The following is a 25,505-nucleotide window of genomic DNA, read 5'->3' on the forward strand; positions in this document are numbered from 1 at the left end:
AGCATTGTGCCATACCTGGTTGCAAACCTTATTACTGTAATGTGTTTCCACCACAGTGGGAAGGGAGAAGTACTGCAAGAAAGGGAGGCACTTGAAAAAACATTTTTCCAAAAACAATGTCTGGCACCCAAAATAATTAAGAACTGTATCTCTGGGGGGAATTGTTCTCACTTGTTTTTCCCCAGGTTTTTTAAAAAACTCATTTCCTTTCCCTTCAGAAACCTTAATAATAAGAAGAGGCGGCTGCAGTTTTGCTTTGCAGAAGCCGATTTCTCTTAAAAGTGGTGCTGTTCAATTACCTGTCTGTTTGCTGGCTCGGAGGTCCAGCGAAAGGAAGAGCAAGCTTCCATTTAATGTTTTTAAATGTTCTTCTGCCCACGAGTATGCAGCAATAAAGCTTTATTGAATTCTGATTCCCTGTTACCCTGAACATCATTCACTTTTATTGATATGCAAGCCCATCCACGCTCCTGTCAGCAACAGAAATTATTTCACGTAACAAAATTGCCTTTTTCTTTTGGCACTATGGCAGCAAGCAAAAGTAAAACCAGCAAGGTTGATATACAAAATACTTAAGCAGACCAGTTCACTCCTTCCCACACACTGGGGGACCCAGCTGTGATACCCCCTGAAGGCGAAGAGGATGTAAATAAGTTCACCAGCCAGCCTGAAAGGAAATGAACTGCAAAAGAAGCAAGATGCCAATACCAGTGTCAGGATCTGGGGTCAGGGGCAGGTAAGCAATAAAACACCTGGTGTCAGTGAAGTTAATTCTTCTGGCATGCTGGTGCACTGTACTTACAATTGTTCAAACCCCTGCAGTGTCAAAATATGCTACAGCATTCTGTAAGCCTGAAAGCAAGATGAGTGCTGCAACCCCATAGTCAACTTTGACTGGACTTAACCATCCAGGGGTCCTTTTATCTTTTACCTTTACCTTACAGCATTCTAGCATTAGAAGGGGCAGTGAATTTCTTCTATGGTCCTATGAACATTGAATTCAGCATGAGGTCAACTGTGCAAGTGCAGGCAATATTCACTAGGAATGTTATCTTCTCATGGTAGAACAGGGGTGTTCAACTTTTTCAGACCTGCGACATTTCCTCCTGCATAAACAAAGGTTCATTTTTCTCTTTGCTTTTTGCCTTCTCTCACCCTGTCTGTTTTACTCTATCCTTCTCCTTCATTTTCAGACTCTTGTCTGAAAAACAACCATGCCTTTTAAAAGGAAGGCAGTAAAAATGACTGGGGCCCATCTTTGGTAGCTGAATCACCCCGTTGTGGATACAAACCTGACATCTGAAGACATCTGAGGAACATTTGGGGGCTTTCTGCAGGCTTTCTGCAGGAGCACTGGCAGAGCTGGCATGCGTTCTGGGGAGGGGCAGCTGCCATGGCACACTTGGGAACGCGCTGCCTGGAGTGGAGCGCCCCCACCGCCCCTCCCTTCCTATGCCCCTGTGCAGTAGTTCCCACCCCACCACAGCAGAAGAGCCCTCCCCGCCAGAATAGGGTCCACCCCCCCTTTAGTAGCACAGACTGGGGTTTAGAATTTCGAAGCAAGCTGGGTAAGGAGGGGTGAGGAAAAAGAACAGTTTTTAACAACAACAACAACAACAACAACAACAACAACAACAACAACAATTTATTATTTATACCCCGTCCATCTGGCTGGGTTCCCCTAGCGACTCTGGGTAGCTTCCAACAGAAAAATAAAATACAATAATTTATTAAACATTAAAAGCCTCCCTAAACAGGGCTGCTTTAAGATGTCATCTAAAAATCTGGTAGTTGTTTTTCTCTTTGACATCTGATGGGAAGGCGTTCCACAGGGCGGGTGCCACTACTGAGAAGGTCCTCTGCCTGGTTCCCTGCAACTTGGCTTCTCGCAACGAGGGAACCGCCAGAAGGCCCTCGGTGCTGGACCTCAGTGTCTGGGCAGAACAGTGTCCTTCAGGTATACTGGACCGAGGCCATTTAGGGCTTTAAAGGTCAGCACCAACACTTTGAATTGTGCTCGGAAACGTACTGGGAGCCAATGTAGATCTTTCAAGACCGGTGTTATGTGGTCTCGGTGGCCGCTCCCAGTCACCAGTCTAGCTGCCGCATTCTGGATTAGTTGTAGTTTCCGGGTCACATTCAAAGGTAGCCCCACGTAGAGCGCATTGCAGTAGTCCAAGCATAACTAGAGCATGCACCACTCTGGCGAGACAGTCCGCGGGCAGGTAGGCTCTCAGCCTGCGTACCAGATGGAGCTGATAGACAGCTGCCCTGGACACAGAATTGACCTGCGCCTCCATGGACAGCTGTGAGTCCAAAATGACTCTCAGGCTATGCACCTGCTCCTTCAGGGGCACAGTTACCCCATTCAGGACCAGGGAGCCCTCCACACCTGCCCGCCTCCTGTCCCCCACAAACAGTACTTCTGTCTTGTCAGGATTCAACCTCAATCTGTTAGCCGCCATCCATCCTCCAACCGCCTCCAGACACTCACACAGGACCTTCACCGCCTTCACTGGTTCTGATTTGAAAGAGAGGTTGAGCTGGGTATCACCTGCATACTGATGAACACCCAGCCCAAACCCCCTGATGATCTCTCCCAGCGGCTGCATATAGATGTTAAAAAGCATGGGGGAGAGAACAGAACCCTGAGGCACCCCACAAGTGAGAGCCCAGGGGTCTGAACACTCATCCCCCAACACCACTTTCTGAACACGGCCCAGGAGGAAGGAGTGGAACCACTGTATGATAGTGCCCCCAGCTCCCAACCCCTCTAGACGATCCAGAAGGATGTTATGGTCGATGGTGTCAAAAGCCGCTGAGAGATCCAGCAGGACTAGGAGACAGCTCTCACCTTTGTCCCTAGCCCACCGGAGATCATCAACCAGTGCGACCAAGGCAATTCAGTCCTATAGCATGCTCTTTCCATGATAAAAATGTTTTCACACACAACCCCATCCTGCCTCTCATACAGATGGGAAGGAGTTCCTGGGGCATGCAAGTAAACTGGAGCCTACTCATTTGAAAACTGTAGCTCCAGGAGTGGCCTGGAGTCTTAATAGGAGCAAGAACTAATACAGCTGTACCTCGGCTCCCGAACGCCTTGGGAGTTGAATGTTCTAGCTCCGGAACGATCGAAAACCGGAAGTGAGTGTTCTGGTTTTCAATCAGTCTTTTGGAAGCCAAACGTCTTACAGGGCTTCCGTGGCTTTCAATTTGCTGCAGGAGCTTCCTGTAGCCAATCAGAAGCCACACATTGGAAGTCAAACGGACTTCTGAAACGGATTCTGTTTTACTTCTGAGGTACAACTGTAAAGGTCTTGCCACAGAAGTTAGGGAATAATTCATACATAAGGCCAACACTCTAAATTCAGAATGTCTGTCATGATGACATAATTCGATGCATGTGCGGAAGGCATAAAAACAAATCCCTTTCAGAAAGGAAAAGACTTGTATTTCAAGAGTTGGTGGAGGGGATTGGCTACAAAGCAGAGACAGAAGTCCCTGCTTTCGATCTGGCCTCTGTCAGATTCTGGCACACACTTTTTGCTCTCAGCTTCCGCCCTGCACGCCTCCCAGCTCATGTGCAATATGGGGATAATGATGCCAATTCATGTTTAAGGAGTAATCCCATAATGTACGTGAAGCACTTTAAGCGCCCAAACACACTACAGTATTGTTATTATCATTATCATTATTGTTGTTTCCTTTCCGACGAATGTTTCCTGTCACATCATGCCCATGACCTTTCTCGTCTGGAGGCAATTGTCTGTGTGGATCACTGCCTGATGGGATTATCTGGGATTTATACAGATGCTTATGAAAGGTTGGATAACCTTGCAGCCCTACCAGTGCTAATTAAAGCTGATTAAGTGTCAACACTATTCTAATCACGATATGGAAGACAGAAGGGACAGGGGCTCTGCCTGGAGAGTTTATTGTCGAAGTCTTACAGTTTAGGAACAAGCTGAAGTGCTGAAGCCATCTTGGGATGATGAACGAGGACAGACACTATTCATGAGGACACCTTACAAACTTGTGGCAAGATTGATGTTCACCTCCTCCTGGCTCATTCCCTCTACCCAACGGTACGAGTGAAGCAATGAGTTTTGATTTCACATCGCTCCATGAAATGCCAGAGTCATGCTAGCCTAATGCTCGGGGGTGGGGGATGATTTCATAGCAGAGAAATTCAGGCCTTGAAGAGAAAAGATGAGGGAGCAATGAGAAAATTGCAACCCCAGTACAAGTTAAGTATGGGAAGGATGCTCTGAGAGTTTTTGTTTTTTTAAAAAAACACATATGCTTTCTATGCACAATAAGTCCCCAGCTTCAAACTCTAGCACCTGCAGTTGGAGGGTCTTCAATAGCAAGGCTGAAAAAGAGCTCCGCTTCAGATTGCAGGTGGGCCCTGGCATGAGAAATGCTCCTCCACAGCATCACAAAGAGAAACAGAAACAACACAACCAACTACCATGCCTAGGAGAAGAGCCAGGGTAGCGTTATAGATCAAGTGTCAGATCAAGACTGGAGATCCAGGTTGACATATGATCGGAGGGCGTTCCACAGGGCGGGTGCCTCGTGAAATGGCAGCAGAGCAGCGGCCCCCAATTTGCTGCTGTTGGGGCAGACACCACTTTTACAGAGAAGACGTTTTGAGCAACTAGCAGGTATTTTCACCTGACGTGAAAACATCCCTTAACGTACCACCGGAGGGATTTGTGTTACATAAGACCCATTTCCTCAGAATAAACATGGAGCTTAAACATGACAGCAACCTACAACGTCTCTCCAGGAGGAGCTGGTTTAACAGGGTGCAAAACCACTCCGGATATTATCCTCCTAATTTCTCTACTCTGGTGCTTCTAAGATAGCCTCCATTCATTCTCCTATGGATTGAAACTGAAGGGGAGAAGTGGCATTTGCTATTGTTGCGGCCTATTCTGTTTCCTTCCTAATGCTCATTAGCTTTCTGCCCCCCACCCCAGAAAAGCCATTGCTTTAAATTCAGCACAGAGAACAAGGCAGGTCTCTGTCTTCCTTGCCCCAGCTTAGAGGACACTGCCCCAGGTCTACTGTTCCCTTACTCTCACTCACCAAGGACATCATCTCCAGATAGCAGTTTTTGTGGCAACAAGTCATCTGTACTTTTCAGCCATACAAAGAGATTCTTAAAATACTTGGCCAGATCCTTTAACTTCACAAAGAGACTGGTTCGACTCCTTCAGCAGTCTCTTTCCCCACCAAATCTCATTTTACATATATAAAATCACAGAGGGAACCCTAAAGATAACGCCCTCACTAATCCTATAACAATATGTTTTGAAAACCCCTTGGTGATGGTGAATGCGGACGAGGGGTTTTTACTCTTAGCTGCCTGTTTCTGCTCCTCAACCGGCAGTGGAAGTTTGCAGGCTGTAGGACTGAGGGCGGAAAGGATTTGGGTCAGGGGAGTATATTCCGATGCCCATTTCCCCTCTTAATTAACTGATAAAATACCAAGTTGAACAAAAAAAGGTGCCCATTTCCACTTTTTATTTGGTTTTTAAAATACCTTCGGAATGAGGGAAGGGGGTTGAAACTAATCAAACATTTTGTGGTAACAACTCTGGGCATATCCCATATGCTGAAAATCCTAGGCTAAGCACATGCTCAGAGGCAACCTTCTCATGGATATGATCTTCATGATTACTTAACAGTTATTTTGGCTTAAGAATTCTATGCAATGCATTCACTGACCGACCCAAAGACAGACTGTTATTGCTGTGCCTTAGCTGTAAAATGTAAACACCATCCTCTGAATGGTAAAAATACATTTATCATGCCTATATACACATATAGGGACCCAGGTGGCGCTGTGGGTTAAACCAGAAAGCCTAAGGCTTGCTGATCAGAAGGTCAGCGGTTCCAATCCCTGTGACGGGGTGAGCTCCCGTTGCTCGGTCCCAGCTCCTGCCAACCTAGCAGTTCGAAAGCACGTCAAAATGCAAGTAGATAAATAGGAACCGCTACAGCGGGAAGGTAAATGGCGTTTCCGTGTGCTGCTCTGGTTCGCCATAAATGGCTTTGTCATGCTGGCCACATGACCTGGAAGCTATACGCCGGCTCCCTCGGGCCAATAATGCGAGATGAGCGTGCAACCCCAGAGTCGGTCACAACTGGACCTAATGGTCAGGGGTCCCTTTACCTTACATACACATATGCATTTGACTTGCCTCATTTCCTGCTTATAGCACAGTTGATTATGGATTGCACTTGTCCACTGCTGCCTATCTGCCCATGTCTTTGGACTGCCAGATTCCACCCCTAGCCCCTACCTACTCAAGTAGAAGAGTGTCCCTATATTCACGTCTGAAATGTTGGAGAGTTTGTTATTGTGAGAGCCAGCCCTCACACACTTCTTTATGGAAATCCCAGATGTGATGAGGCACACGTGTCTGCTTTCATACTTAAATGTCTGCAATTGATCCCTACACACAAAAGGTGATGGAAGGACTGCCCTGGAAACACTTTAAAATACTTAAAACTGAAAAGCAGCACAGAAATGACAAATGCACAAATGCATGTAGGGCGAGTAGACATTCTGCATCCTGACATACACACAGTTGGACCTGCTCAGTGTCCAGATACCTTTCTTTTATGCGGTAGGCTCAAAATTCAGTGGTAAAGGACACCTGCCTTGCACACAAGTTGTGATTTGAGGTGCCTGTGGTTGTTTTTACAATCAAATAGCATCTATGTTTCAGGAAATAAACAGATGTGGTTCAACCTCTGGCATCCCTGATCAAAAAGGATCTCAGGTCCAAAAGCCACCTAAGACCCTAATGAGTCACTTCCAGGCAGAGCAGATAACACGTGGTCTTTTACTAATGAACTTATGTATGTGTACTCTCCCTGCACACAGGAGCCTCAGTGTGTAGGCGGACCATCTACCGGTAAAAGGCAGCTCTCCAATTCATCCTTGCAGTCCTAACTGTAGAGAGAAGCCCCTGGTAAAGTAAATTATTACTTGTTATAGCACTCTTTCTTTTTTTCTTTTTTTCGTGTTCCTGGTTTTTTTCAGCAGGAGTTTAAAAAGCTTTGCCTACTTTTTTGAAAATCAAACAGCGTGATCCTTTTTTTTTTTTTTTGGTACAACTTGACATTGTTCTAGTCCAGTGATATTCTAATATACAGATACAGCAATGCCTCCAAAGATGAATTTTAACGCTGAAAAGGGCTTGAAGAAATGCCGTTGGTGTAGAAAGGTACAATTCAGTAAGAAAACGGATATGGCCTGTTTCCTCATCAGTACACTTTCCATTTCTGTTCAAAAATGCAAGGAGGTGCTCTACTTAAGCATAATTATGAAATGTCAATAATACAAACCGCCACCGTTGGGTAACATGCACCTACTATTTACAGGTAGGTAGCCGTGTTGGTCTGAGTCGAAGCAAAATAAAAAAATTCCTTCAGTAGCACCTTAAAGACCAACTAAGTTTTTATTTTGGTATGAGCTTTCGTGTGCATGCACACTTCTTCAGATACACTTGAAACAGAAGTCAGTCCCTTATGTATAAACAGAGGGTGGGGGTGGGGGGTGGGAATGGGTGATGGGCTGATGGGAGTGGTAAACCTGTAGATGGCTGTTAATGACTGCTGATGACTACAATTGGTCCTGCAGGGGAAAAGCAAGGGCTGAGGCGCTAAAGAAAGCTTGATCATGCATAATGAGATAAGAATCCAATGTCTTTGTTCATCCCAGGTGTCTCCATGGTTTTAAGCTTGGTAATGAGTTCCAATTCAGCAACGTCTCTTTCCAGTCTGTTCCTGAAATTTTTCTGTAATAAAACAGCTGCTTTGAGATCTTGTATAGCAGGCACCCCCAAACTTCGGCCCTCCAGATGTTTTGGACTACAATTCCCATCATCCCTGACCACTGGTCCTGTTAGCTAGGGATCATGGGAGTTGTAGGCCAAAACATCTGGAGGGCCGCAGTTTGGGGATGCCTGTTGTATAGAATGTCCTGGGAGATTGAAGTGTTCTCCTCCTGGTTTCTCACCCATCCCCCCCCCCACCTCCCCACCCTCTGTTTATACATAAGGGACTGACTTCTGTTTCAAGTGTATCTGAAGAAGTGTGCATGTACACAAAAGCTCATACCAAAATAAAAACTTAGTTGGTCTTTAAGGTGCTACTGAAGGAATTTTTTTATTATGCACCTACTATGTTAATACTGCTTAGCGTTTATATAACATTTTGTGTGGGGGGTATTCAAAATACTTTTCGTAAGAATTTGAGAAAAGCCATGGTGAATCATCTACGGCAGCGTCTCATTCCCCACAGTGGGAATGATATATGTTTTATGGGAAGCACACAAACAAAAAGCATAAAGGAAGAAAAACGTCTGCCATTGTTTACTTCCTCCCCAAAACTGGCATGCTGGGCCACACTGCTTTGAACCCTGGAGGATAAATATAGCCTCGTTGGCAATAGCTATGGGCAAATGAATCCAACACGGACATGTTTAATGACGTGTTAAGCGTATCTAATCCATTGTCATTACCACATCTCACGACGTGAGATCTTATCAATTAAAACCACCATAGTATTATTTAGGAAATGGAGGTTTGTAAGGCAGAGTGGGAGCGGCTTTCCTTGGGCCAGCTATTGGCAAAAGCAGGATTCAGACTAGCAACTTCCTTACCCAGTGAAATACAGTGGTACCTCGGTTTACAAACACAATTGGTTCCAGAAGTCTGTACTTAACCTGAAGCGTACTTAACCTGAAGCGAACTTTCCCATTGAAAGTAATGGAAAATGGATTAATCCGTTCCAGACAGGTCTGCAGAGTACTTAAACTGGAAATACACAAACCGAGGCGTACTTAAACCGAGGTATGACTGTAGTTAAGATAGGTAAATCGCTAAAATAGCACACCGATTCTCGTACAGGACGACAAAGTGATTTTACAATCCCTTGGGGGAAACAATTATACAGTCAAAAATTCTCATTCATGCACAGAAAGAAAAATAATGATAAGAAAGTGGTATACATACTGTAAGGGACACATTCATATTGCACTTCTAGATATTTGTATGTTCCTGGACAAGGGTCAGGAAACACATCTGGACCTGCCACCACGGCACACTGCGTCCGGTTGCTGCACCTGAAAGAGAAAGAAGCAAAGTAAGAGCAGAAACGTCATAGAGGGAAATATTTATATTGCGCATCCAAATTCAAATAAGCACCCAATGGGCTGCTGCTGCTGTTACTACTACTACTACTACTACTACTACTACTACTACTAGTGACTAGTGGAGAGGAGAACCTCAGGTCTAGGAGCTGAATGCCATCCTTCAGGGCTCCCTATGCAGCACTTGAGTGTGTCCCTACATCACTCCTCTTTCCTAAGCTTCTTTATCCAGACCACAACTCTCACTGGCTCTGCTCCATTAGCACCTGGCTGGAATATGCCCTTGGACGTCGACAATACCTCTTGCTTGGATGGATGGATGTGTGTATGCGCAGAAACACAGTTTTTGCGTGGCTGGAAGACTCACACCTGTTCTGCACCACTCACTTTTGACCTCTCACATGACCAGCCACTGGTATGGTGCAGGATGTGACCCTTGGGCTGAAAAAGTCACTAAAATATTGCCACTAAAACCCATGCTTCTGCCTTGAACACATCTGGTGGCCTTAGGCAAGTCATCATCTCTCATATTCATTACAGGAGTGTTTCCCAAACACTAGACAACATTAGACCAGGTGGACCAATGAACTGCCTCAATAGAGGACAGCTTCAAGTGGAACTTTGGGAAGGAAAAGGTTAATGTATCCAGTAGTACCTAAGGACACTGCTTTACTAGTTTCCCAGGCACACAGTTTGCTAGTAAATTATAGGTACAGTAAATGATTAGAAAATAATTGCACACTCCTCTGGAAGGTGAGAGTCATTTCTGCAAAAGGTCGTGCCTCCCAATGCTTAGTTTAGCCCCTTCCCTCATTTTTTTAAAATAGGTATTTTAGGATGATGTAAATCTAAATGTTTTTGAAGAAGACAAGGACAGACTGCAATCCGGAGAGACTGAGACTGAGGCTGTTTCTGCACTTTGGCACTTGTGCAGGTTTGGGTTGCTTGTTTTCTTGTGTGCATTTCTGCACCTCCATCCACACATGAGCACTTGTGATTTTATGCCTCCCAAATCTATCTTTCCATCCACACTAGTTGGTGGGATTTATTCACAGTGTGTGTTGTCCTCAGTTAGTACTTCGCCTTAGTAGTACCTTAAGGTTCTGGAAACCTGAGGTCCACTGTAAGCATGTGTGCAGGTATTTTTTAAAATGTTTTTATTTTATTTTTTAATACAAGTTTTGCAATGCACTGGATTTACATGAAGTGAGCCATAAAATAATTTTTAAAGGGGCTTGTCACATTCCAAGCCAGGAAAGCTGACGTCCCTTTTGAGTGTATCAGCAGCTATATGTTACCTGCCTGAGTGCTTTTATTTTATTTTAAATTAAATTTTTATTAAATTTTCCACTTTAACAATCCAATCCAATAACATTTAATATTCCAGATTATACATATGCATATCAAATAATCCAAATATTCTGCCGAATTATAAATTGAGTGCTTTTATTTTTTAACCGAAACACAGGTTTTCTGATATACCAGATTTACACAAAAGAGCAGGCAATAAACATATATGTCACTCCAACTGGGCCAGGATTCTTAATTGCTCCTGTGAAACACTGTTGCACCTTTTATGTTAGTAAAAACCCAGCCACACAATGCGCTACCACGCATCCACAGTCAGGTAACACACATTTCATATTGGATTTTCTTCCCGTATCAGATTATCCCCATGGATCAGGAAAATCATAATTTAGCGGTGGTGGGGGAAGTGTGGCTGACACTTGGATGAGGGGGATGTTGTGTGGATGGACACACACACACACACACACACAAAAATAGAGAACGGGTTCTCCAATTATGGAGAGCACGCGTTGCGGGAGGGGAATCAGGATGACCCTGGGGTTGCTAGGCAGATTAGGCAAAATGGCCATGGGATGACTGGGCATTTTGGTGCTGTTGCTGGGTAGAAAAGCTTGTTGCAGGTTGGAGTAAGGGTCGGCACCTAGCCTATAAAAGCCCTCTGTGTTTCACTTTTTGTTTCATTTTTGCCACCTCCTTTTTTCAGGATGCTTTGCGAATTGACATTGCTGTGCCTGTCATGGGGTCGCCTGCCTTGGGGCAGGGGCCCGGTAGGAATTTTGCCATCTGGCTGATTGGCTGTTGCCATTTGGTTTTTGCCTACTGCATAGCAAATCGTCACAACTTGTAAGGTTGGCAGTTAGGCATCGGTTAAAATTGGCTGGTAAGAGATTGGCTGGAAAGAGGAGTATGGAAAGGCTGGAAAGTTACGCTAAATTGTTGCTGCTTATAGAGGTATTCCCTTAAAGGAATCCTGGGGCTCAAAGGGCTCTCGTCAGTACCCCGTTAGGGGAATTGGGCGTAACACAGAGCAAATTGAGCCTCGCGGAACATTTGAGGGAGGACATTTGAGCCTCGGGGAACATTTGAGGGAGGTACCCGGTGTTGTGTATTGAGTCAAAGGATTTTATATCTGTATTATTATTGTCTGTATTTGCATTAGGATAAAGTAACTGCCTTTTGGTTCCAGAGGGTACAGCTACTATTGGTTCATTTAAGCTGCTGTATTTGGATCCTCTGTCTTATTGGTTTCCTCCAAAAGGCAGCACTGTGATTGCTTGATATTGTTCCCTCCAAAATGTATCCCTTCCTAGCTAGTCCCCTGTCCCTATAAATGTAGCTTTCCTCTCCTCAGTCTTCAGTCTTGTTCACTTTAATAAAGAGCTGTTACTAGAGAACTGTCTCCAGCATGTTATGTCAAGAGAGCTGAAATCACAAACCCCACGTCACAACAACTGGCGACGAAGGTGGGATCCGGAATGCTGAGGAGCGGTTAAACACAGCCCTGCCTCAGAGTCCGGATTGCAGCTTAGAACAAGACTCACTGGCCAGCTGAGAAGACGACCCTGCCCGCTAGGACAATGGAGAGTCCAAGGGTATTGGAGCCCTTCCAGCCATCAGAGCCCCACACATGGGAAGACTACGTCGAACGCTTCGAGTTCTTGCAGTGGCTCAAGGGATCACCGATGCCAGCAAAAGAAGGGCCACATTCCTGAGCTACTGTGGGCCCGAGACCTTCAAGCTGGCCAAGGCATTACTTGCTCCAGCGAAGCTGAGTGAGACATCTCTCAAAGATATTCTTGCCTGCCTAACAAGCCACTTGGCGCCTACTGAGACCAAGATGGCCCGGCGGATGGAGTTCCATAAGAGGCAGCAGCATGCTGGGGAGTCTGTATCCACATTTCTGGCTGAACTCCGGAAGCTCGCTCAGCACTGCGGCTTCCAAAATCTGGAAGAGACTCTCCTGGATCGGTTTATTGGTGGTCTGAGCAGCAAGAAAGCCAGAAGACGCATCGTGGCTAAAGAAGAGGTTACCCTTGCTTCAGCCTTGAAGGAGGCCACCGCCACGGAGAATTATGAAAGAGAGGAGCTTGATGCCAGTCGCAAGGCCACTAAGCCACAGATAGAAGTTGCACATGCCATGGACGAGCTAGAGGCTACTCCGAGCCAGAGCCCAGTCCGTGGGGTCGAGTTGGTGCGTCAGGCCTGCACAGTGCACAAAGATCGCCGAGGCAGTTGCCCAGGTTGTGGCGGAAACCATGAGCGGAAGAGTTGTCGTTTCAGGGATGCTATGTGCCGGACGTGCGGAAAGACGGGTCACATCGCCAGGGTCTGTAGATCGGCGGCGTCGGGAGCAACAGGAGCACCTAGACTGGAGCATCGCAGACCGCCCACAGCAACTCGTTTTCTAAAGGACTGCCACTATGTAACGGAGATCAACGGGAGGGCCGTGCAGTTTCCAGCGCAAGGCAAGGCACACGTCAAGGTGAAGATTGAGGGTCAGCAGTGCGACATGGAGGTGGACTCCGGATCTGCATTCACCATCGTGTCGGACCAGACCGCGAAGACATTCTTCCCCAGGGGTAAGTTGCCCCCTCTGGAGCCCTTCCCGGCAACCTTGCAGTCGTACTCAGCAGGCCGCATCCATGTTATGGGAATGTGTGCCGTGAGAGTACAGTTCCGGGACAAACAGGCTGTACTCAAACTGGTGATTGCGAAGGGCAGTCGCCCCAGTCTCCTGGGCACTGACTGGTTCCCCGCCCTGGGACTGAGTATCTCAGGGCTTAATTCAATCCAAACCTGCCCTGAGATGAGCGAGGCATTATGCAAGGAATTTGCTGGTCTCTTTAATGGAAAACTGGGTTGTTATAAAGGGCCCCCAGTTGACTTCGAGTTGGACCCCGGTGTGGCCCCAATCCGACTCAAACCAAGGCGAGTGCCATTTGCACTGCAACCCAAGATCGAGGCAGAGCTGGATAAATTGGTCAAGCAGGGAGTTCTCTCACCCGTGGACTCTGCTAAGTGGGAGACTCCAATCGTCACGCCCCTTAAAGCAAATGGGGAAGTCAGGATATGTGCAGATTACAAATGTACTATCAATAAGGCACTCAGGGGAAACTCATACCCCATTCCAGTCGTATCACATCTGTTGGCTAAACTGGCTGGGGGCAAGGTGTTCGCCAAAATTGACCTGGCACAAGCTTACCAACAGCTGCCAGTAACCCCACAATCAGCGGAAGCACAGACTATTGTCACACATAAAGGGGCGTTCAGAGTTAACAGATTACAGTTCGGAGTTTGTGTGGCCCCAGGGATTTTTCAAGGGCTCATGGAACGCCTGTTAAGAGGTCTGCCGGGGGTCTTGCCATTTTTTGATGACGTTTTGATTGCTGGAAAAGACCCACAGGAACTGGTTGCGCGTGTCCGTGCAGTGTTGCTCAAGTTCAAGGAGGTGGGGTTGCAACTGAAAAAAGAAAAATGCAGTTTTGGGGTGCCAACTGTGGATTTCTTGGGGTTTAAAATTGATGCATCAGGCATCCACCCCACAGATGCTAAGATTAAGGCCATCATCGAGGCACCACGACCACAGAACAAGACGGAGTTGCAGTCATTCCTGGGACTTATTAACTTTTATCATTCGTTCTTACCCCAGAAAGCTTCGGTAGCTGAACCATTACATAGACTATTGCAGAAAAAGAATGTGTGGCGATGGGGGCGGGAGCAGCAGAAGGCTTTTGACTCCTTGCGAGGAATGCTGAGTAGCAGGAGCGTCCTTGCTCATTATGATGAGTCAAAGCCGCTGGTCCTGGCATGTGATGCCTCTCAATACGGTCTGGGGGCTGTGCTGAGTCATAGGGAACCGGATGGGTCGGAAAAGCCCATCTCTTTCTATTCCCGTACGTTGTCGCCCACAGAGCGCAACTATGCTCAAATTGATAAAGAGGCACTGGCTATTGTGTCCGGAATCAAAAGGTTCTATGATTATTTGTACGGTCGCCATTTCTCCATTGAAACGGACCACAAACCACTGTTAGGGTTGTTCAACCCAAACAAACAAACGCCACAAATTCTCTCCCCCAGAATGTTGCGTTGGTCAATATTCCTGAATGGGTTCCAGTACACCTTGACCCATGTGCCGGGGAAACAGTTGTGCCATGCTGATGCGCTGAGTCGATTGCCCCTTCCTGGCGGGAGCAATGAGGATCCTGCTCCGGCGGAGCACATCATGATGCTAGAAACACTTCCGGGGGCTCCTGTAACAGCTACGGATATAGCTGAGAAAACTAGGAAAGATGCTGTTCTCTCCCGTGTGCTCACTTGGGTGGGGAGGGGGTGGCCAGGTGGTCCGCATGAAGAAAAATTCAGGCCTTATGCGACAAGGCAGCACGAATTGTCCATGCATAAGGGTTGTCTCCTATGGGGAGATAGGGTGATCATCCCAGCACCACTGAGAAACAGGGTTCTTGAGACGCTTCACATGGGACACCCGGGAATGGTCAGGATGAAGTCGCTAGCCCGATGTTATGTGTGGTGGCCTGGAATGGACCAGAACATAGAACAATGGGTACGAACATGCAAGGCATGCCAAGAGGTGCGGCCAGAAGTGGCCAGAGCACCAGTCCACTGGTGGGAGCAGTCCAGGACTCCCTGGAGCCGGCTGCACATAGATTTTGCTGGGCCATTCCAAGGGAAGGTCTTTTTGGTTATCGTTGATGCATATTCCAAATGGTTAGAAGTGGCGATGGTCCCTAGCATGGCATCAGCTGCCGTAATCAAGGTGTTGAGGCAGCTGTTTGCTACCCACGGGTTACCTGAGACCATTGTATCAGATAATGGGGCAGCTTTTGTATCCCAAGAATTCAGGGCATTCTTGGCTGATAACTTTATAAGAGGGGTCACATCCGCGCCCTTTCACCCATCCTCCAATGGGCAGGCTGAGCGCATGGTAAGAACAGCCAAAGAATCCATTGCGCGCTTAATGGAGGGTAACTGGTCGGCTCGCATTGCGCGAATGTTATTTTTGCAGCATGCGACGCCGTGTACTGCGACGGGCAAGTCGCCAGCCGAGCTGCTCTTAGGTAGAAGACTGGTAACGGTGCTGGATTATGTCCACCCAGATAAAATGCCAAACCATAATTCAAGAGCAACCCCCCAGGCTGAGACTGACACAACAAGGTATCTCGCCCCTGAAGATCTGGTCTGGGTGAGGAACTATTCACGAGGTCCGCGGTGGGTGGCCGGTGTGATCACCCGGGCTAGTGGACCTGTGTCCTATTATGTGACCTTGGAAAATGGGCAAGTTTGGAAGAGACATATAGATCAGCTGAGGCGCCGGGCGCTCAGCAGGGAGGAGTCAGATAATTCATCCCTGGCTAATGACGCACAGCTGCGAGACCAGAGTGAAGATGGCCCAGAGGTGCAGTCACCAGGGGCTTCAGCAAATGAACCAGGGTCTGCTAGTCCTCAGGATGATGAGGTACAGGTCGGGGACCCTGAGATGTCTGGGACTCCATCTGTTCCTGACGAAACCCCTATAGCAGCCCCTCCACCACAGGTAACACCCAATCCAGAACCTGCAACACCAGTTGTCAGGAGATCAGGTAGAAGTTGTAGGACCCCACAGTACCTGAGGGATTACGTCTGCTGTGCTCACTAGGGGGGGAGGGGTGTTGTGTATTGAGTCAAAGGATTTTATATCTGTATTATTATTGTCTGTATTTGCATTAGGATAAAGTAACTGCCTTTTGGTTCCAGAGGGTACAGCTACTATTGGTTCATTTAAGCTGCTGTATTTGGATCCTCTGTCTTATTGGTTTCCTCCAAAAGGCAGCACTGTGATTGCTTGATATTGTTCCCTCCAAAATGTATCCCTTCCTAGCTAGTCCCCTGTCCCTATAAATGTAGCTTTCCTCTCCTCAGTCTTCAGTCTTGTTCACTTTAATAAAGAGCTGTTACTAGAGAACTGTCTCCAGCATGTTATGTCAAGAGAGCTGAAATCACAAACCCCACGTCACAACACCCGGCTCCGTCCTCCCTCAGGGAATGTTTACCTACTGACTTCCACAAAACGCCTAGAGGAAGTCAGTGCAGAATCTGTCCCAGGGCGGGGGACAGATGGGTTAACCAATGCCTAAGCAACCACTCACATTTGATTGTAATTTAATGAAGTTGTGGCCAAAATAATGCCAAAAAACCTTAAAACTTAATTAACGTGTGCGTGTGAATTTATTGGGGGGAATCCGATGACCTTGACACGCAAACACAAGCAGCTTGAAATCCTCATTAACCTTCAGTGCAGTTGAGCCCTGAGAAAGGTAGAAAGTCAAGTTTGATCTCTACAGCTATCTTGGGATGCTGGCATTGGCCCTGGAGATTATATGGGGTGAATGGCTTTTGGCTGGAATGCTTAAGCTTCATTCTCCACCTGTGGTAAACCTGCAAATGCTCATAAATGTTAAGAAACACCATAACCACCCACTGCCTCCTTCCAAGCACATGGAAGTGCCATGCCCCTCGCCGCTCAAAACGCAGTAAAAGTAGCAAGACGTCCATTTATGTCATGTGTGGAACATATACCAGGAACATCTGCATAATGCCAAGAGCATGCAAAAAAAACCTGGAATGGCATTTTGCATAATATATGCATGTTTAAGACTAGAGAATCTGGCTCAAAAAAATCAAAATACAACAAGACAAGTAGAGCTGTGAAGACTTTTCTCAAGTGGAATGTAAAAATATCAATCTGCTGTCAAAACTGTAGCTGGCTGATTGTTTTAATGAGAGCAGGATTTATAGGCTGGTGAACAGAAATATTCTTCAGCTTCGTCACTGAAAAGCAATCCTCCCCAAAAGCTGTAGGAAGCCAGAGATATAATTAAAACCTGTCAATAAACCAACTGCATTCAGCATGTGGCAGGACTTTCCTGTACAAGAATTGCAGAATCCAGATAATTGCTTCACAGCATAGGCCAGAAAGCCATTAATTTCATATTCAGAAAAGATCCATAAATACAATAAATAAAAGAGCTTTCCTAATGGAGAAAATAGCAGATTATTTGGATTTCCATCTTTGATTACATCTTTAACCCTCGGGTCCATGGGGGGGGGGGAACATGACAGTTCTGTTTAAGGAATTCCTTCTTCTGAAGCATTAACATTGGAGTATATATACTATTAGACAGCATATCAGTGAAAGCAAACATGGTGAATAAAATTAAATTCTAATATTGTAGTTTGTGACGTTCTCTGTTTAGGCCAGGAATCACGAGCCGTTTTGGACCAGTGGGCACATTTTGAATTTTGAGAGTGCTATGGGTATCAGTCACAAAATGGCTGCCATGGGGGAGGGGCATGGCAAAACACAAAATGGCTGTCATGGAGGGCATGACATAACACAACATTAGCAGACCCTCCAAATGTCCCCATTTTCCAGAGACAGTCCTGGATTTACAGAAACTCTCCCGGTTTCTGATTTGATCCTGGAATCACCTGCTTTTGTCCCTATTTTCATCAGAGAAATGTTGGCGGATATGGTAGGACACCCTTATTTTCATCGGAGGGTATGGAGCTATGTGACTCCCGAGCCAAGGAGATAAGTAGCTAGACAACCTCTTTTGTGATTTGATATGATCAGTGATGTCACTCATACTTAAAATAACTAGCTACCTTTAGAGAACATTTCTATTGCCATCAGAAGACAACAGCTATCACACCAGGAGTTAGGAGCAAGTCAGTGCTGCCTGTTATAGGGACAGTCCCCAGAGGCTGTTGCCATTAAACAGGTTTCCCTCTATCGCCCAGCAGGAAATACACAAAAATTGCCTACTCTCCAGCTGTGCAAGGGAGCTTAGACATCACATGCCAAAGGTTGCTCATACCAATCCATGTTCCAGCGGTAGGGAAAGGCTCAGGTAGATGAGCCTTGTGCGTGCATCCTGCATTTCCTTACTACTGGAGGCCAGTGGTTCTCCAAAGGTGTGATGCACCACACTAGGATGTTGGGAGAGGATGGCAAGTGTGTGTGGAAGGTTCAAGGACAATCAAATGAACACTTCAACATTTTAGTGCAGTATAGTATACAGGAGCGACCATTTTAGGGGCATTCAATTGATGTGTGACTGCCAATTCGTGCGTCTTTTTGGACCCAGAAGAGGGAGGAATGGAGGCTGGACTGGGTGGAATGGGGCAGGGCACACTTATCTGCACCCCACTGATGTGCTTGGGGACTAGGAACGAAACCACCACACCTTGTATTAGCTTTTCCCATGTTAACAATCTTAAAGATTACACAGACCTAGCTCAACTGTACTTTGGCTTAATTTTAAAAATTCATTGGTACTTTTGTGCATATCCTTTCCCCTATAATTTTGTTGTTGTTAACTGGTTATTCCACATCATGGTTCAAATTGCTTCCAGACCTGCTTACTATTGCACATGGTGGCAGACTATTTTTCATTGTTTCTTACTCTAAGTGCTGGCTGAATGGCGGGAGGGGGAGGGCAAAGGTCGTGCATGGTGACCAGCCCTAGAGTTATATCTCCCTTCACTGGGCTTGCTTCAGTGGGCTTCCTGTCTGAATTTTGCATTTGTTCTTGGATTCGAAATGGGTATTTCTACATTCGTTTCGATCTGTCTAGCAGTAGATTAAAAACAACATTATAATCTTTGTAAATATTAATGTATGCAGCGCTAGCTTCTAAACACAGTGTTTGACTTGGAAAATGAGGAAAAGATGCTTTGCATACAAAAAAAAGCTCTAAGCTTCAGGGGGGGGGGAGAGGAATTTTTGCAATTTAGAGAGTAAGGTTTGTACTGTGTATGATTTAAAGGTGAAAGGTTTTGAATACCATTACCAATCCTCTTTGTTATCTGTCTCAATCTCCAGCTGCCTTACAGCATCTCAGTAAACTAAATGGAGTTTGCTTTGCAATTAATGCCCAGAAATCACAGGATTTTAGCAGATAATCCAGTGATTTACACAGAGCTCAATCACTCAGCAACTGCTGTTGGTGAGATGGTTTGTTTGGCCTGGAAATAAAGGCTCCCCGCTACCTCCTCTTCTTCTGAAACTAGACAGCAGCACCCCTTGCAATGTTGTTTGCATTGTGCGTCAGCTTCTATACGTAAATGCCCTTAATCTGACTCAAATTAAATGCAAGGAGCTCAGAGCAATCAGGAAGGAAAGTGAAACCAGTGGAAACATTATTAAAAGGATCTTTCTTATCCTTAATATTCTAATAGTTCATGTGGTGTGGCTGATACAAGGATTGCTTTGGGTAGTTTTTTTAAAAAACAATCCTGTATTTTTACCACCTGAATATGGAACTTTATTCTCTAGGGTACACTCCCCTCCAACCACTAGGTGTTGTTGTTATTTTGGTAAAGCTACCTAATCTGATTTCTCTTGCAAAAGTAATATCTGACTTTGCTAATGTAAACATGTTAGAATGTCAAAGTTTCTCATTATTGTCACTCTCTGCTGAATTATATATACAGTGGTACCTTGGAAGTCGAACAGAATCCGTTCCGGAAGTCCGTTTGCCTTCCAAAATGTTTGGAAACCAAGGCGCGGCTTCCGATTGGCTGCAGGAAGCTCCTGCAGCCAATTGGAAGCCGCGTTGGACGTTCAGGTTGCAAAGAACATTTGCAAACCAGGACACTCACTTCCAGGTTTGTGGTGTTCAGGAGCTGATTTTTTCAACAACAAAGGTGTATGGCTTCCGAGGTACCACTGTATTTTAAAAGGGGGCGTCAACCAATATCTGATTTTTTGATCCCATCACCTCTAGGTGGAACCTGAAACCTGCATACCTCCCAGGAGAGCCTATCTATTAAATTTGTTAACTCCTTCCACACTCCAATTTAAGACTGAAACCAATGAAGACATTGGGGCTTTAACACCAACCTTTCCTTGCAGGGACGCGGGTGGCACTGTGGGTTAAACCACTGAGCCTAGGGCTTGCTGATCAGAAGGTCAGCGGTTCAAATCCCCGTGACGGGGTGCGCTCCCGTTGCTCGGTCCCTGCTCCTGCCAACCTAGCAGTTCGAGAGCATGTCAAAGTGCAAGTAGATAAATAGGTACTGCTCCGGCGAGAAGGTAAACGGCGTTTCCATGCGCTGCTCTGGTTCGCCAGAAGCGACTTAGTCATGCTGGCCACATGACCCGGAAGCTGTACGCTAGCTCCCTCGGCCAGTAAAGTGAGATGAGCACCGCAACCCCAGAGTCATCTGCAGCTGGACCTAATGGTCAGGGGTCCCTTTACCTTTACCCTTGCTTGGCTTAACTTCTAGCCTGAAGAGTTCTGTAAAACTCAAAGCTTGCTTAATATTTTGTAATGATTTAGTTCATATTAGCAAGCACCTGTACATTCAATGGTGGCTCAGTTTACAGGTGCAGGTATGTTTTTGCTACATGAAGGAACACTCTGAGGGTAGAAAAGATTAAAGCTGCATATAGCGGCTGCATTTCAACAAAACCATCAACTATGGTTTATGTCTACAGGAACAAACTTGGATGAGCTTTGGGCCCATGCGTAAAGAAATCAGAACCTTTTGATTCCAGCTTTGCCTAACTATGGTTTAATGCTATGCAGAAACCCAGACAAACTATGGTTAGCCTTAATCACAGTTTATTAAAACAACCCAAGTTCAAATCATGATTTATGAAGCTGGCTTTGTGCAATAAACCACAGTGGATGTTAACCAATTCAGGGTTCAGACAAAATGCTAAACTGCCATTAAGCAAAAATTGGAAGCCAAACATCTGAATTTTCTCAGATGTTGAGATATCAAAGGAATAGCTGTTAATTATTTCACATTAAAGCTCCTTTTGTGTGAGGACACTTGTTCTCCAATGACCTGTACATATATCCCTTCAGCCCCACTCTACAGATATTGCTATGCCACTGGAAAGTTAAGGGTTGTTGCCTAGGACAATTTGAATAGTAACATCACTGTCCTCCATTTTAAGGCAAAGAGACATGGGCTAATGTTTTTCTTACCTCCCACAATGGTACATCTGCATGCATGTATATATAATGCTTGCATGTTTATTTGTTGACCAGCTGTTGCTCATCACTCATTCCCTGTACAAAGAACTGTCAGCATGGCTTGCTATTCCACTGGATCCTAGGCTCTTGCTCATCACAGTTCCTTATTTTAAGTACCAGCTGGCTGGTTTCAGGAACAGCAACCTGTTGCCAATTGTATCTGCAAGCAGGGCTTTTTTTCAGCCAGATCTTACAGGAACTCAGTTCCAGCACCTCTCAGGTGAGCGCCATTGCCATGATAAGAGAACAAGGGAGGTGTTCATGGGGAGCTCTGGCGCCTCTTTTCCCTAGAAAAATTGCACTGTCTGTAAATCTATTAATCCCCAAATCCATGGAACCATTTCTCAGGTATATGTTTTATTTGAACAGGACATTCCAACTTCTCTGGAATTTTGTATTCAGGAAATCTATTGGAAAAATGATACCTTTCCTCCACTCAGAAAATTTAAGTAACTGAGAATAATGGAACAGTCACAGTTGAGGACACAGAGGAGACATTTTCTATGCCTGTGCATTCAGGAAATGCAGCCAGGAATCCAACAGAGACATAGGGGTACTATATACGGTACTTAAGTTCATTCAATTTTTGTTCATATTTTTATCAATGAATTTTGTATTTTTTATTGTAACTTTATGTTGTCAATCACCCTGAGATGTACAGATGAAGGGCAGTATACAAATTTAATTAATAATAATAATAATAAGGAGGAGGAGGGGTAGCATATGTTGCTGGGCTACAACTTCCACCTTCCCAATGACCATGCTGGCTGGGAGCTGGAGCCCAACACATCTGGAGGGCACCACAATGGTTTCTCCTGGTCAGCAAATTGCATTTTATGTAGGATGCCTATTCTCTGCAAAGAAAACAACAACAATTTATTATTATTATTATTATTATTATTATTATTATTATTATTATTATTATTTTATACCCCGCCCATCTGGCTGGGTTTTCCCAGCCACTCTGGGAAGCTCCCAGCAGAATATTAAAACAGAATGAAACATCAAACGTTAAAAAATTCCCTAAACAAAAACATTAAACATTAAAAACTTAACAAAGCCACCTTCAGATGTCCTCTAGAAGTCAGATAGTTGTTTATTTCCTTGACAACTGATGGGAGGCGTTCCATAGGACAACCCTATTTTCATTGGAGAAATGTTGGAGAGTATGGTAGGGCACCCCTATTTTCATCGGAGGTTATGGAGTTATACAACCCCCCCAAGCCATGAAGATAACAACACAACCTTTAGAAGACATCTGAAAGCAGCCCTGCATAGGGAAGGTTTTTTTTTTAATGTTTGATGTTTCATTATGTGGGAGGTGCCCAGAATGCTGGGACAACCCAGACAGATGGGCAGAGTATAAATTGTTGTTGAATAGGATGTCTATAGTTTCATCAGAGAAATATGGGAGGGTATGACTTAGCAGTTCCTTGTGGTCATAATCGGTCTACTTTTTTCTTGCACACATTGGGTTTCTCCTGGAGCCTTGCTGTTGTTTAGTCGTTCACTAGTGTCCGGCTCTTTGTGAACCCATGGACCAGAGCACGCCAGGCACTCCTGTCTTCCACTGCCTCCCGCAGTTTGGTCAGACTCATGTTGGTGGCTTCGAGATGAACACTATCCAACCATCTCATCCTCTGTCGTCCCCTTCTCCTTGTGCCCTCCATCTTTCCCAACATCAGGGTCTATTCCAGGGAGTCTTCTCTTCTCATGAGGTGGCCAAAGTACTGGAGCATCAGCTTCAGGATCTGTAGTTCCAGTGAGCACTCAGGGCTGATTTCCTTCAGGATGGATAGGTTTGATCTTCTTGCAGTCCATGGGACTCTCAAGAGTCTCCTCCAGCACCATACTTCAAAAGCTTCAATTCTTCGGCGATCAGCCTCCTTTATGGTCCAGCTCTCACTTCCATACATCACTCCTGGGGAAACCTGGAGCCTACTGCAGAGTTAATCAGAAAGGGGCTTTTTGTGCTGGGCATGCGGAAGGTGGCAGAGGGGCTTGCCAGAGTGGGGAGCAATGTTCACTGCTGGTGAGCAAGGGAGTGAATTTATGGGACTTTGCTAGAGAGACTTCTCAAGCCACAGCAATTCCTCCTTCATTGGTTTCATTCATGGCCAAATGCGCCCGGTCTCGAGGTAAGTAGGTCGTCCATTATCGGCAGCACAATGCCATGTGAATTGGACTCCTTGTACTGCGATAATGAATGTGTTGCTCACAGCTGGACAACCCAAGCTTCTGTTGCTGGAGGACCAAAGAATGTAAGATTCTGCTAGCTGATCCATCTTATATTGAGCCCTATGACAGCTAAAGCACTTCCTAACGAGCACAGTCCCTGTCACAAAGGAGCACTCTGCATTTATCTATGTCAGGAAACTGGCCTTGCATACCAATGTGAGTGAGGGCAGGCAGTGGAGGTTGCACACGGCTAGAATCAATGCAGACTTTAGGCCTAAATTCGGAGGTTTTCAGCCAGAAGTGATAGCTTCAGTGTTAATGCATGGATAAGCATGCAAAGGGCTAAAGCAGTACGCCTCACTATAAGAAGCGAAAGTGAAAGCTCGGGCTTCACTTCCCCTTCGCTCTTAATTTGAAGAGACAGCTCTTCACTTTGAACACCAGGATATGAAAATATCTTCCATAAGAAGGAAATATCGAGTTCTTTCATTAATACACAAATGGTCCATGAAACAGTTTTTTTTTAAATAGAAACTGTGCCACAATTAACATGACTAGACAAATGACTGGACAATTAAAATTCTAGACAAACACATTCAGGTTTTTTGTGTGTGCTAGACACTTATAAAAATATTACACCTCCCCAAAAATGAACCATCTAGATTCTAGAATGTTATTAGTTTTGGACAGAACTAGATGAAATTTGCAGGCAATAGTCTCCCTTTAGAGGCGATGAATCTTCAGTTTCTGCTATTGCCCCTGGCAGTCTCCAATGTCCTTCCCTGTGCCATATGTGAAGCATCACCCATCAATTGCTTTAGATGGCTTGTAAAGACAAATATTTTTGTCCAGGCTTTCCTTGAACCATCAGACCCTGTTATTACTAGATTGTGATGATTACCAGGATGATATTCAACCATGATTTATTTCACGCAGACCCACTAAAATGAATAAACATAGCTAAATTAGGTGCATTAATTTCAAGAGGTCTACTCAAAGTAAACTTTAGTTGAATTCTGGCCACAGAATTTATTTTTATACACCACTTGGAAATTTTAAATATTAAGCACTTTAGAAATGCTTTTAAACAAACAAACAAACAAACAAACCCTGCCATAATTCAAAAGGATAGTTTCAATGGTTGTCTTACAAGGGCTGCTATTAAGAGTTTTGTAATCTGCTCCAGACCGCCACCAGTCACAACTGGGATTTTTTTTATAAAAAAAATGAGTACAACTTTCCCTATCTCTCATACAGTGAACATTTGTAGTGCTCTTTCTGCAAGGACAGACAATGCAGTTATGTGGGTGTTTTTTTGGGGGGGGGGATCACTTGATCTCCCTTAGTGTTTTGTGACCAATTGTTCTGAAAACTGCAGATATAAAAGATGGGCTTTTGTGCAAGTTGGCTTTGAGGTGGGAAGAACTGCTTTCTTGGTAAAATATTTCCCTCTGATTACAAGCTTGACTGCCAGCCACAACTCCCCCTCTGTGCCTTTTCCCTCCTCTCATGCCAGCACCCTCCTAAAGCTTAGAGATAGAGGCTTTGCTCTGGGAAAACTGCTGTCTCCCCAAAGTTTTGAAGAATACTGTCAAAACCATTCTTTTTTGCTATCCAGCTAGCCACAATGGAGCTCTCCTTTTCCACCCTTTCCACACTTTGGTGTTTGCTATTCCTTTTCCCCAGCACCCCACCCTGCCATTATGGTAAGTTCAGAGGTATTACTTTTGATTTTGAGCAGAGGCTTGTTTGCAAGCGCTTTGTTGATGTCTGAATCACTGAGGTGCCAGAAAGCACTT

At 45.3% G+C, this 25,505-nt stretch overlaps 1 protein-coding gene across 7 annotated transcripts in view; it reads right to left on the minus strand.

Moving 5' to 3' along the window:
* ADGRL3 (adhesion G protein-coupled receptor L3) overlaps positions 1-25,505 on the minus strand; it is a 506,197-nt gene that overhangs the window by 234,150 nt on the left and 246,542 nt on the right. For all 7 annotated transcript variants that reach the window (XM_088658771.1, XM_088658770.1, XM_088658773.1 and 4 more), the window contains exon 5: positions 9,039-9,148. In XM_088658771.1, coding sequence (XP_088514897.1) covers positions 9,039-9,148 — 110 coding nt within the window. The remainder of the gene's footprint in view (positions 1-9,038; positions 9,149-25,505) is intronic.

This window comes from Zootoca vivipara, chromosome 15 (assembly GCF_965207765.1).
Source record: "Zootoca vivipara chromosome 15, rZooViv2.hap1.1, whole genome shotgun sequence".
NCBI classification, from domain to species: Eukaryota; Metazoa; Chordata; class Lepidosauria; order Squamata; family Lacertidae; genus Zootoca; species Zootoca vivipara.